At 38.7% G+C, this 12,721-nt stretch overlaps 1 protein-coding gene across 1 annotated transcript in view; it reads right to left on the bottom strand.

The window, feature by feature from the left end:
• LOC102691149 (collagen alpha-1(XXVIII) chain) overlaps nt 1-8,693 on the bottom strand; it is a 44,571-nt gene extending 35,878 nt beyond the window's left edge. Inside the window, exons 1-5 of the mRNA XM_015358155.2 lie at nt 8,547-8,693; nt 6,830-6,983; nt 5,387-5,955; nt 3,219-3,239; nt 2,984-3,037 (exon numbers count right to left, since the gene is read on the bottom strand). Of these exons, the coding sequence (XP_015213641.2) occupies nt 2,984-3,037; nt 3,219-3,239; nt 5,387-5,955; nt 6,830-6,953 (768 nt within the window). The 5' untranslated portion in view covers nt 6,954-6,983; nt 8,547-8,693. The remainder of the gene's footprint in view (nt 1-2,983; nt 3,038-3,218; nt 3,240-5,386; nt 5,956-6,829; nt 6,984-8,546) is intronic.
• Between the last annotated feature and the right edge of the window lie 4,028 nt (nt 8,694-12,721).

Here is a 12,721-nt window from a genome sequence, read left to right as displayed (position 1 = left end):
ATGAGGATTTTAAAGTCTACGCGGAATTTGACCGGAAGCCAGTGCAAGGACTCCAGGATAGGAGTAATGTGAACACTTGCACTAGATCTGGTCAGGATTCTGGCTGCTGAATTTTGGACATACTGCAGCTTGTTCAGAGTAGATTTAGATACCCCAGGGAGCAGAGCATTGCAGTAGTCAATTCGAGAGAATACAAATATGTTGATCAGCTTTTCAGCCACAGTTAATGATAGCATAGGGCGTAGTCTTGCGATATTTCTAAGGTGAAAGAAAGATGTTTTGACAGTATGCTGTACATGTGGGTCGAATGTTAAGCCAGAATCGAATATAACCCCAAGGTTTTTCAATTTTGATTGGAGCTCAAGTACAGAGCCATCTACAGACAGGGTTACAGGACTGGCTTTACGAAGTTGTTCTGAAGATAAGTGAAGTATCTTTTCTCTTAAAATGGGCTTTAGAAGAAGCTGCTAAATCTTCCCTTGGATTTGTATCTTCCATCAAGTCTTGTCGACTTCAGAGCTGCTTAGTTTTGTGAAGTACGTTCTGGTTACATTATTATTCCTCATTCTGTTTTGGATCTTTGTGTCTTTCTGACATAGCTAAAGAAGCTAAAGAATTATTTTCTTTGCAAACATGGTTATGAAAATAAACCAGTTCAGGTCTTTCGAAAAGACAGATACTGTACATACAATACCTGCAGTGTGGGGAGTTATTTGTACTGTTTTCTTTCATTGCCAGTCTAAAGAGCTTTAGATTCCAGAGATCCACATGCAGGGAAAAGAGCAGGAGCGAACTGCTGAAACCCAGAATACAAATGCTTTCTCTTTGCTATCTTGCCAGAAACAACACAGTTCAATAAGCACAATGTTTTCACATAGGAAACCACATTCAAAAGGGAAGTTGACCTTGACAGACTTGTCCATCTGTAACACGGTCTGCACTGACCTACTTTAACACTTGAACATGTGAGTATGATAGATACCATCTGATTCTAGCTAGACTGTAATTTGTCTCTTTTGTTCATCTGTATTCTTCTGTGGAGAAATGAAAAAAGTCTCCATGGCAAATAGTCTTTACCAGATTTATGCACACAAAAATCTTTGCAGACTACAATACACGTGTTTACTATTCCATGGTCCACATGTATGTTTTATATACATGCAGTTTACACTATAGGGTCAAATGCAAAACATACTGAAATAGAATCGAGACTCAAGAGTTTTATATAAACTTCTCAAAGGAAAAATAATATACGAACTGTATTGCTGACAGGATTGTACAGTATTTCTTTACATAAAAAATGCAAGTTGTTTAGTCAAACGTTTGCAATCTAGACTGTCATAAAGCATTTGCTGTGTGTCACTTTTTCATCCTATCCTGTCCTAATCTTGTCCCTAATATATCTACAGTGTTTTCTAATTTTCATTTTCATTTTTTGTCAGCTGTATCCCTTAACATTTTAATGTAGTCACAGACAGGCACAAAAGAGTCCAGCATCTTATTTTCAAGTGTGGCTGTTCTTTCAGAGATTTCAGTACTTTAAATTAGCTTAATGCAGAGATTCTTTATCATGCAGAAAATTCCTTAATAGATGTTTTACTTCTCCTTAACAAATATTCCTGCTTCTTTTAAGTTTCCACCAGTGATGTACTGTATAGCTGCTCCAGTGCATCTTCAGCACACAGTAGATCATAAGGAGAAGGAATTTCTTTACTAATTGAATTAAGGAGGATGTTTAAGGTACAATCCCAAAAAGAAATTTAGTCAAAACAAAGGGATTAACACCCATAATCTTACATATACAAACAGTGTCATTAGATCTTTAACAGCCAAGCAATCAGGACCCCAAGTTTAGCTTATCTAAAGGAAGGCAGCTCCTACAACATAGTTTCCCTTTATTCCATACTTGAACATTTTGGTATGCAAATGTAAATGTAAATTTTGATCCGCAGAGAAGAGCGCCACCTACTGGTCCATCATCACCACCTCCAGCAAAACACTTGTGTTCATTGAGGGTCCTCAATTCCAGTACTGTCCAGTCCCAATCTTGCATAATGCCTGCGATATGATGAAGTGGTGATGCAGCTGTCAGTCTTCCCAAATTGAGGCTACAAGGTTTCACTACAGCTGATTTAACTTGGCTTTGTCATCATTTGCAGAGTGTGTATGAATTAGAAATCTACAGCTCTCAACCCTTGATGTTCCAGAACTGTCTCCATATATGGAAATCAAAAGTAATAAATACCATAGATGTCAAAACAACCTACTGTACTTCAAGTAGATAGCTGCATCAGCACGCATAGGAACAAGTAAAGGTTTATTCCCTGCTGAAGAGAGAAGAGAAGAAACACAACGTTTCAGCTGTGGAGCCTTTTTTGGGTGTTCTTCTCTTATCAGCATGGAATAAACCTTTACTTGTTCCTAAAAATAACCTCTGTGCTTATACTGCATTTTTGACGATTGCAGTTTGGCTGCTGTTTAATGTTTGTTAAAATGTTTAATGTTTGTTTTGATAGAGGAAGATTCCAGTGCCCTGGAAAACTGGCAGCAGCATGGGGTATTGATTTGGACTTTTGTAAGCGGCAGTTTGCAGGTTTCATCCAATTCAAGGTCACAGGGCAGCCAAAGCCTATCCTGGGAGCAAGGCAGGATACACCCTGGATGGGACACCAGTCCGGCACAGAGCGCACACGCATACAGAAACAAACACACAGCAGGACCAGGAAACTGGAGCGCCAGGGAGAACAGAGGGAGAATATCAAAAATCCCCGCAGACAGCACCCCAGTGTCCCAGTGTCCCAGTGTCCAGGGCTGAGCCCAGGGCCCCCAAATCTGCACCATCATGCAACCCCATCATGCATGTTTTAGTCACATATGTTAATAATAACCCTGATTAAGTACAGCAACCATGTCCTCCGGCTCTTGCACCTTACGCTTCCTGTAGTCCTGCCTGTCTCTGGTCAAGGATGAAGAACTTACTCACCGGACCTCCTGGAGGGCCCCTCTCTCCTTTCTCACAGGAACATGGCTGTAGACACTAGGAAGAGCCAGTCCAGGAAGACAAAAGAGACTGTTTTTAAATGTCATGTACATAACATACATTACTTTTAATTGTACACAACATGTATATATTATTACCTTTATATTTATTGTGCCTTACTTTTTAAATAGTTGCAGACAGCTACCACTTAAACCAAATGCTGTGAAATAATACTTACTCCTTTATTTGCAATCACGCTCTGAAAGACAAATAAAAAAATAAGTCATTTTCACACAACTAGATGTGTCAGCCCTATCACATCAAGTATTAGTTAACAATAAAATAACATTTAAGTCAGATACAAAATGATAGATAATGTAAAAACAACAAGATATGAAAGTGTTATTATGAAAATCCATCCAAGCATTTTCAGTAACTGCTTTAGTCCTATACAGGCTCATGGTGGAAAATGAGAATGGGCACAAGGTAAGGGACACCTTAATTAATTAATGCCAATTAATGACATTACAATCAGACAGCATGTCTGAACTCTGGGGGAAACCAGAGCACACAGAGAGAACCCAAGCAGCTACATGAAGAACATGCAAACCTCACACACACACAATCTTCATTGTAAGGCACAGATGTCTTGGGATTTACTAACTATAACTGGGGGTCTTCAGCACTAATCATAAAGGCTCACAGTCCTGCAGTTTTTATGGGTGGCCTTAAAATAGCAGTGATCTGGAAGGTATTAATTTCTCCTAATTAAGCAACTGATCCAATTAAGCCATTCAGACTTTGCTGAAATGAAACCCAGAAGGTACTGTGGCTCTCCAGAATTGGAGGTGTAGTCTATAATTGTCAGTAATATCTAAATGGCTTAACTACATGCATGTCCAGTATTCATAGCTAGCTCGGATGTTTTTAATCTTTGAAACAATTGAAGAATTGTCCAAGCATGAACAGAGTCTGACCTTTAAATAATTCTGTACATTATCAGTATTTCTGGAAACGTCTCATTGAAAGTGGAATTTGACAGCCATACTGCTCTTAAAAATGAAAACAACTAAAGCATTGAGAAGTAAGCCCATCTTTAGGACAGAAAAGACCTACAGTTAAATCACAGCATTGTAGACCCAGCGCAATGCTTCAAGAAACAGAACACATAGAACCTTAAAGGCCCAGGAACATACTTTTTAAACAGTTTTAGACACTGTAGATAAAACAAATCTGTTCTAGTGTCTTAAATTCAAGACCATATATCCAGACATTATAAATAATGATGGAAATGAATAAAGTGTAACATCACCCTTGCTATGAGTAAATTGTCAAATAAACACCCCGTAATGTGGAAAGGAAGACTAAAAATATGTTTGTGAAGCACACTGCAAAATGGTAAATGGTATAAATCACCAACATAATGCCAAAGAAATCTCAGAATGAGTGAACTCACTTTGTCATACTTAAATTTAATTCAGTATCTTCTCAATTCACTTGCTTCACATGTTTAAATGTTTTGTTTATTTTAATGACCATTTTGAGGCTGAACGTGACATTAAGCACACTCAGTAGATATCGATGTAGTAACTGAGTTGCCAAGCTCTGTTTCTTGTTTAAGACCACTGGTTTTATCAATCCTCTCATTGTCTGTCTGAAGCCTTTTAAAACTGTGAGCCCTTTATTTCTAATTGGCTCCAAAATAAAAAGCAGTTAGAGGGTGTGGTGGAATTGTGAAAAACAAAAGGCAAAAAAAGTACATTTGAGTGGGAATGTGAAAGGGCTGTAGCAAATTGCTCTGTTCCATACAGTATGTCTCTAAAAATGGCCCGAATCACTAAATGAACTTTAATGAAATGAGCTTAGTTTCCATTCTATAATTAGTAGCCCCAAAAATCCATTGAAAACTGGAATTCAGACTGATAAAGCTCTGCGCCTGTGGTTTGAATGTGGTGGAGTTCACTGTGGGAATTTATGTAAGAAGGACAAAAGTACAGGACAGACTTCCCTGTAGAAAGAGCTTAAAATGCCCTTGCAAAGTGAAATTTCCATATTGAATTAGGAAGGCACTGATTCAACATGATCACTTAGGGTGTTATGAAAACACTACACTACAATGAAGCAGAGTATCAGACAATCTTTCAGATCTCTAAGGACCCTGGACACTTGCAGCTGGTGCTTATCTCAATATGGAGGCCATCACACCATCAAAACAGTCAACATGTGTGTAAAAGAGTTCACAAAGGGGGCCCCTGTCTCATCTTTAGGCAACTTCATATTTATTGTAGAGCATCAACGTATGTTTGCAGCCAGACCTTGCAGTGGTGTATTCTTTGCAATGATGTACAAAATTACATGTTTTAGGTCTGTCAGGTTCCTAACGAAACACCATGGCGTTTCACTCACCAGCTCACGGAAAAGCTTTTCTTCGAGTAATGGGTCAGTCAGGCTATGCACATACTGCTGCGCAGGGGCAGTAGCTATAGAGCGTAGCTTAGCATTATTGACGCTCTCTCTGGCAAGATCTGTTAGCCCGATAGTGAAAAGTCGAATTTTGCGATCTTTTGCTACAGAGGCCGCACCCATGATGTCTGGATTCCTGGGATGATCCACTCCATCGGTCATGAGAATGGCTACTCTCACACTGTTAGGCTTTGTTTGTTCGTCAAAAAGCTGGGTAGCGTTGGTTATTGCATAGGACGAATAAGTCCCATGCCCAATGTAGGCCATTGTGCTAACTCGGCTTTTGAAGACATCGGCATCTTGCCAGTCTCTGAAGTTGTGCTCTATCTTGACTGTGCTGCTGTACTGTAGGGCAGCCAGCCTGACTTTTAACTTCCAGGCAAGTGGCATCTGTAGCTGCATGATCCTTTCAGTGAGGCTCTCAACAAACGTCTTCTGCTTCTCAAACAGTAACAATTTGGCACTTTCAGAACTGTCCACGATGAAGGCTATGTCAAGTTCACAGATCATATCTGGGATGAAAGGCAAAAACAGCATGAGTTACAACTCAAATCTACTTGCTGAACGGAATAATTACAACTTTAACTACTGTAGATGTTGTAGTTTTTATGGGTGACTACAATGGCCGTTCTTATGTTCTGGACAAACTTGCACCCCTAATCATGCACGGTCACTGTAGGCCACTGTCACCCAGCTTCACACGAACCAGTGGAGGTCTGTGTGAACAGAGCCTCAATATGAAGAACAATGCAGGGTGGGCAACTCACTGAAACTCAAGGCGAATTCCAGGGAAACGGATTGAATAAAATATACAGCAAGGAAAAATCTCAACTGACCAAATGAATAAGAAATCAAACACTTTAAGAGATATTTTAAACTTACTGTAGGAGCCCTGTGATGTTTTAATTTGGTTATATTCCTTTTATAAACAATCCCTGCAAATATGCTGATGTTCTACTATTTGAAAAACACGTTGTTTTGTTTACGTACATTGCGCGTATGTCTTTAAGACGGCCCATCGCCGATGTTCATTAACGTAAATTCTAAAAAAGTTTTAGTTTTCAAAAACGGAGAGGAAATTAGAGCGCAAATTAGGGTCTGACGTGCTGGTGTAGCTGCGCGTTTAGTTCACTTGAGCTCTGAGGAATAGTTCTGGTATTGTGGCAAACTTCTCCTTTGTTTTGTTTGTGAAACCAAAGTGAATGTGAATAAAGCACGTTTAATTTTTAAACCTGGCGAAGTTTATTGTGGAGTCTACCTGGGCATAGTCAGCCATACCCTCGCCTTTCTTACGGTGGAATTTGGGCACTATACTTAAATCTACAAAGTCTTCATGATCATAAGGAATGTGAGTAACATGGGAAAGTAGACTGCAGAAATTCACACCTTTTACTTCATCTTTCATGAAAAGGTTGTTTGCTCTCTGGCCTTTCCTTTTTCTGCTCTGGCTCTTGGCTGTATCTGAAACAACGGCCAGCAGCAAGAGGCACACACTCACTCCTCTCCACATGTTTTCGTCTTATCCAGAATCTGCCTGCCCCTGAAATCGGAAAGCAACACACATTTGTTCTTCTCTATGAGGTGTAGCATCGCCTTCCCAACACGCGGCCAGCCATCCAGGTTCCCCAGTCTTTCCGAAGCACCAGCAGATGAAGCTCGGAGGAACGGACACAAGGCGCATTAGTAATGTTACGCGACACAGCACCCTGGATGGTGTGAACATCACCCTCGAAACAGCTCAACAACACGACATTGACACGCGGGGAGAACGGGTCATTGCAAGCATCACTTCAAGGGAAGAAGCTGAAAAAGTAAGGAAGGCAGAACTAATAACATTTGAACAAGATTCGCGACAAGGCTGGAAAAAACAAATCAACTATGACCTTAGATGCTCCACAAGATGAAAGCCAAGAACCAAATAATCTTGATTTTCTTGCTGAAACTCAAACCATATAAAAGCTGCCACTTTAAAGTATCCACAGTTTAACATAAAGTGGTTATAATATAAGTTATTTTTGCCATTGATATAAGCAAAACCGCTGAGTATCTCAAGCGAAGTTATCATATTCGAGTAGCCTACTCATTTTGTACACAAAAGAGAGTAATCCAATAGGCAAAATATTAACGTTTTTGTGCATCTTTAAAATAAGCTTTTTTGGAGCACTTTTGCCTTTGAAGAGTTTTCAATACTAATAAGTATAGTGTGTTATTTCCAACATAACCATACGGGCGTACGACCAAAGAAGGCACATACAGTAACTGAAAATAAGACCAGAGATGCTTTTCTATTCAATACCTGAAAAGGCTGCTGAATTAGTTTCCATTGTCTGTAGGCAAGCATCAGCGGGAATATCTAATAATGACCGAGGAAGAAGACGGTACTCACTCCACCTCCATCTCACAGACACATAATTAGTTATCCAGATAGTGCCTCAACCACACACACAAAACAGAACAAATAAGTACACCAGCTACAAGAGTCACATGTGAACAAGGTGCCCGGCACCTGCCGGGAGCTGAATTTACAAACAGCAGTTCTTCAGCACACACCCCGATCTTAAATATGCGAATACAGAGAAAAGCTGATAAACGAGACACTATTACACGATTGTGTAACTACTGTTACGATATCATTGCTGTGAATAAAAAAAATATTATAGATAATATTATGCTATCTTGCATGCACCAAATGCTATGATAATGTTAGCATGATTTATTAATTATAATAATGCATCCAACTAAAATGACAAATTATTTATTTTTCTAAAGTGTATATATAATTAATACCTACACTGCAAAGATCACGATATTTATATCAGCCGTCTCGTCATTGAAGAAAGCTTCTACATCAAAAGTAGAAAGAACAGTCAGCTTCTTTTAAGACAGCAGTCATTAAACCGCTAATTCTCCGTCTCAAGTTTTCCTTAAACATACAATGACGTGATATGGGATTTTCATTCCCGCAATTAAATTCGTAGACAAGAAAAGGTTATCTGTGTTTTCAGTGTAGTTTCTAGTTCGATGAGTCGTCAATTAAAAAAAAAACACCTTTCATGCGAACTAAACCGCTTCCTTGCGATTGCTTAGTTTAGTTAAATCTTACCTTATTTCTCATTTAAAGCATAATCGATGTCTTTAAGTACTTGGTTAATCTGGAGTGAATTACATAATTTCTCTGACCAAAAAAAATACGCTCTCCCTGTCCAGTAGTAATGTGAAACCAGAGGGGCTGTAATCTCTTTACCATTCTCTCTTGGAAAGGGCTGGACCGTTCAATGAATATTTATGAAGGTGTGGTTGCCTCTTCTTCTGTGGAATTAGCACTGGGACAAGAGCTTTGTCGGATTATTTTAACATCGAAAAATAGTCAGATGACACACTGAGTCTCGTAGACTAGTCGGTACCTCCCTTTAAATAATGGAATAAAATAATAGACTGTCCCTTACCTTTTTCAGGTATATAGAAAATATTTCCTACCACTGACAGATTTACAGAAAACATAAAAAATATATAAAACGAAACGATTTTCTATGAGTAATTATTCAGGTGCCACGCCAAGGGAAGGATATGAAATAATAAGAACGATTGCAAAGTAAGGAAAGACAATTTGGTCGTTTTAGAACAATCAGCTCACTTTACACTTTACACATTTGGTTTCAATAGCAGCTAATTAGTATCTCAAGAATAATTCTGACCCTCCCTTTCTTTACGGACCCCATGTGTCCACTTTACCTACTTGAACCAGACACCCGCAATCCTCTGTATAAAGAAGAGTCTCCACTTTTTCTGTTTTGAACAGCCCTAATCCCGATTTCTGCTTGCGTTCTCAGTTCTTGCAGGGTTGCTGACTTTGAAGATGTCCCTTCAGCTGATATATCCTTTCCGGATTTTGAATACCCGATTAAAGGCCCACCTACACAATCTTCTCTGTTCTAAGCTAAAAAAAGGACAAGTCCCTCTGTCCAAGTCGAACAGACCAAATATTTGTCTGATTGAACTTCTGTACCTGGATTTCCAGCGTTTCTTACAGTGTGGTGATCAAAAATGTACATAATATTCCGCCTGAGATACATTCATTTTAAAATAATTTTCTTTGATTTTACTTTATCAAAGCATTTTATCGTCCTTTTGTCATTCGTTTCCCAAACATTGTCAAGTTAAAGAAAGTGATTAACTTTCATAACCATAGCAGTTTCTCGAAGTAAATTAAGTAAGATCTGTACTAACTACTGGAAGCTGCACTAAACGGATACTCTTAAGGCTCTATATGCGGAGTGTATGTAATGTTATACTGTGCTGTGTTGCTGTAGTTATTGGTGTAAATGTCTACAGATGAGCTCTGGAAAGATTACAAGAACAGCAGTCAGAAGCAGGAAAACGACAAGAGCCCTGCCAGCAGTCCGGGCCCACACTAGCAGAAGAGGGAAGTGTTTGCTTTCCTGCAGCATTTCAGAGGATCCGAGGGAAAAATAAGTTGGAATTACAAAATAAAAACCCCAATATTACAAATGTGCGCCTTTCTGGACCTGGTTTTAAAATACGTTTCAGGATACCAAGATATAGAAGATCTGAGATTCTCACACCAACTGAGCACACAACATGAATTGTGAACCCTAAAATATGGATCTGACCGCTCAGGGGAATTGAGCCTTTCATTGACTTGCAGGGAGCTGCCACTGTCAGCCTGGAATTGAAAAGCTTTAGATCAGTGGCAGGACTAGAGCTTACTGGGGAACCTGTTTCTTGTGGCTGGCTACCAGTGATCGGCAGTTTTGTTGGTCTTCCGGTTTGGATTCTGGCAGAATCATAAGTGATGGGCAGGGAAGAGAGTATTAACAGGAAAAACTATTAACTAGAGAATTATCCCCACTTTGGACAAAGCTCAACAGCTTTTATTTCCCTCTCTGAGCTGTAACTTACAGTGGCAGGGGTAAAATATACACATTGCCAGCTATTTCTGATGTGCCACCTTATAATCTCTCCCTGTGAAAAATACAGTCTGACACCCTGGCTTTTGTGATTCCGCTTACAGTAAATGAGGCCTTATCACCTGTAATTACAAGCAAGCTGCCCCACCCACATCAGTTGAGTGGATCAGGGATATGATGCAGTTGCTTAAACTGGAGAAAATTGGATACAAGGCTGGTAAAAAGCAACTAAAATACTTGTCAAAAACCCCAAGTACTGCATGTCAGTTTGGGCAGAAATAGTCTTTACCTGCAGTGCTTTCAGGTATTCTTTTTTTTTCTGGAGCTCAGCAGAAGATCAGATAATGTGTTTCACATGTCACCAGTCCATATGAATGATCATCCCTGTGGCTTACAAGGCGTTCCATGGTTTGTAAAGCTATAAAACAGCATTAACCTTTCCTCCTGGGCTCCACAGAGACATCTGAAACGTTTTTCAAGTTAAGGGTATTTTAGAAATGTTAGGTCATGAGTAATGACAGTCAACATTTTAACACTTTTCTTAAAAGATTTAACCTGTCTTAAATTAGCTGAGCAGGGACTGAATAATGAGATATACTGTATAAAAAGAAGACAAATGATCTGAAGATGGCACAAACTGTGATTCTTGCAATAAATTATGAAATTACAAGATGGTACCAAAGTATGCACAGAAATGTAAAATTAATTAAAACCATTTTTAAAGAAAAGTTGATGTCTCATTTACTGTACAGTACATGAACATTTTGGAAACCTTTGTAGCATGTAATCCTGTCTGAGTTGCAGCTGATTTTCACCATGTCTTTTTTTTTCATTCAGTTTTATTGAAAAAAAATCACCATAAACTCAATTATTTCTAAAAAGCAGGAATTAGTTGGAGTTGGATCCAAGCAGCTGGACTCCATACAACTGGTCCATTCACAACAACTGCAACATTTTGACCCTTGGAGACATTCTGGCCAGCATTCAGTCGATGAGATCTGGAGTAACCACCAAATGCCCTGTCAATCTCCAGTGCTCCTCTCTCAAATGTAGATAACAGCAATGTGTGAAGCACAACTTTCCACACCAGATGTAATAAAAAGACCAAATGATGCCAACATAAAATGTTAATTAAATATTAATACACACTCAGGAATATGAACACGGCTAAGACTACATAAGCCATCAATATTACATAAATAAATGTTAAAAAGGATATTTTGTGCTCATATTTCTCAGCTTTCTACTAAACTTTTCTTATCGAAAGTTCAGCAAAGTGTAAAGGTTCAATTTTGCCAATTTGACCATAGTGGTTTACGCAGGTTTATTTATGGCAGGTGTCTCCTTTTTATACTGTGCTTTGTTTTGCTTCCTGACAAGTTCATCTCATAGTGTTTTCATTTATTCTTTTTTCATTCTAAAGCAAATGGGTTGTAATCTGGCTGTGCGTTAAAGCTCATCATTAATGATGAAAAATAATCCATAACTTCAAGTTTCCCCTGTGGTATTACCTGAATGCGGAATCACCAGAATGTGTTTTATATGCGTTAAATACCTGACTGGATAACATGTTTAATTTATTTATGCTCACAAAACTTCGGAAGAAAGAAACAAGTGTCACTTGCCACAATTCATTGATACAGTAGTAATAACAATAGAAGCAGTATTAAAATAGAAATAATCAGAATGAATGGTAAGCTCTTTCATACTGCCATTCCTAAACCGCTTGATGTAACAAGCATTACCTGTTACAATATTGGAACAATTATTCTAAAGTTGTCAAGGTACAGATGCAGATGCATTAACAAACACTACTTTGTCAAGGCTTGCCACCATGTAACAGCTGCACTGCTAGAAGCAAAATTCCCTCACCATTCAGTATGAAATGAGATACAAGATCTGTGTTTTATTTTCAAAAAGACAATCCAAAATATTCGTTTTGTGAACAGATACTAGACAGAGTGCTGGTATAAAAGCTGATTTTTTTCCCAACATTTACATTTGCTTTACTTTCTGAAGATTTTATGAATGTACCCTACTTTAGCTAATGACCTGCGTTTTTTTTAAATAAAATTCTTTCCAAAAAAATATCCTCACCAGGTGCTTTGCCAAAGGGTGATGAATGAATTTTATAATATTCTCAACACTTTTAGTTTTGAGCCTTCACTCCCCGGCTCTTGAAAGAGTGCAAAATGACAAATTCAGAATCGTAACTAGACAGCATCTCCTAACTATGACGAGACTCTCTTCTTTTGGGAGGAAAAGTACTGAGTTTCCTGTGGACACCACAAAAGTAGAGTTTACTTCAGAATCCTCTCTAGAAGGTGATGTGCAGCCGTGCAACTTTCAG

The sequence above is a fragment of the Lepisosteus oculatus genome, chromosome 10 (assembly GCF_040954835.1).
Source record: "Lepisosteus oculatus isolate fLepOcu1 chromosome 10, fLepOcu1.hap2, whole genome shotgun sequence".
NCBI classification, from domain to species: domain Eukaryota; kingdom Metazoa; phylum Chordata; class Actinopteri; order Semionotiformes; family Lepisosteidae; genus Lepisosteus; species Lepisosteus oculatus.
The sequence above is the reverse complement of the archived record's forward strand: the minus strand, read 5'-3'. Positions and strand labels throughout refer to the sequence as shown.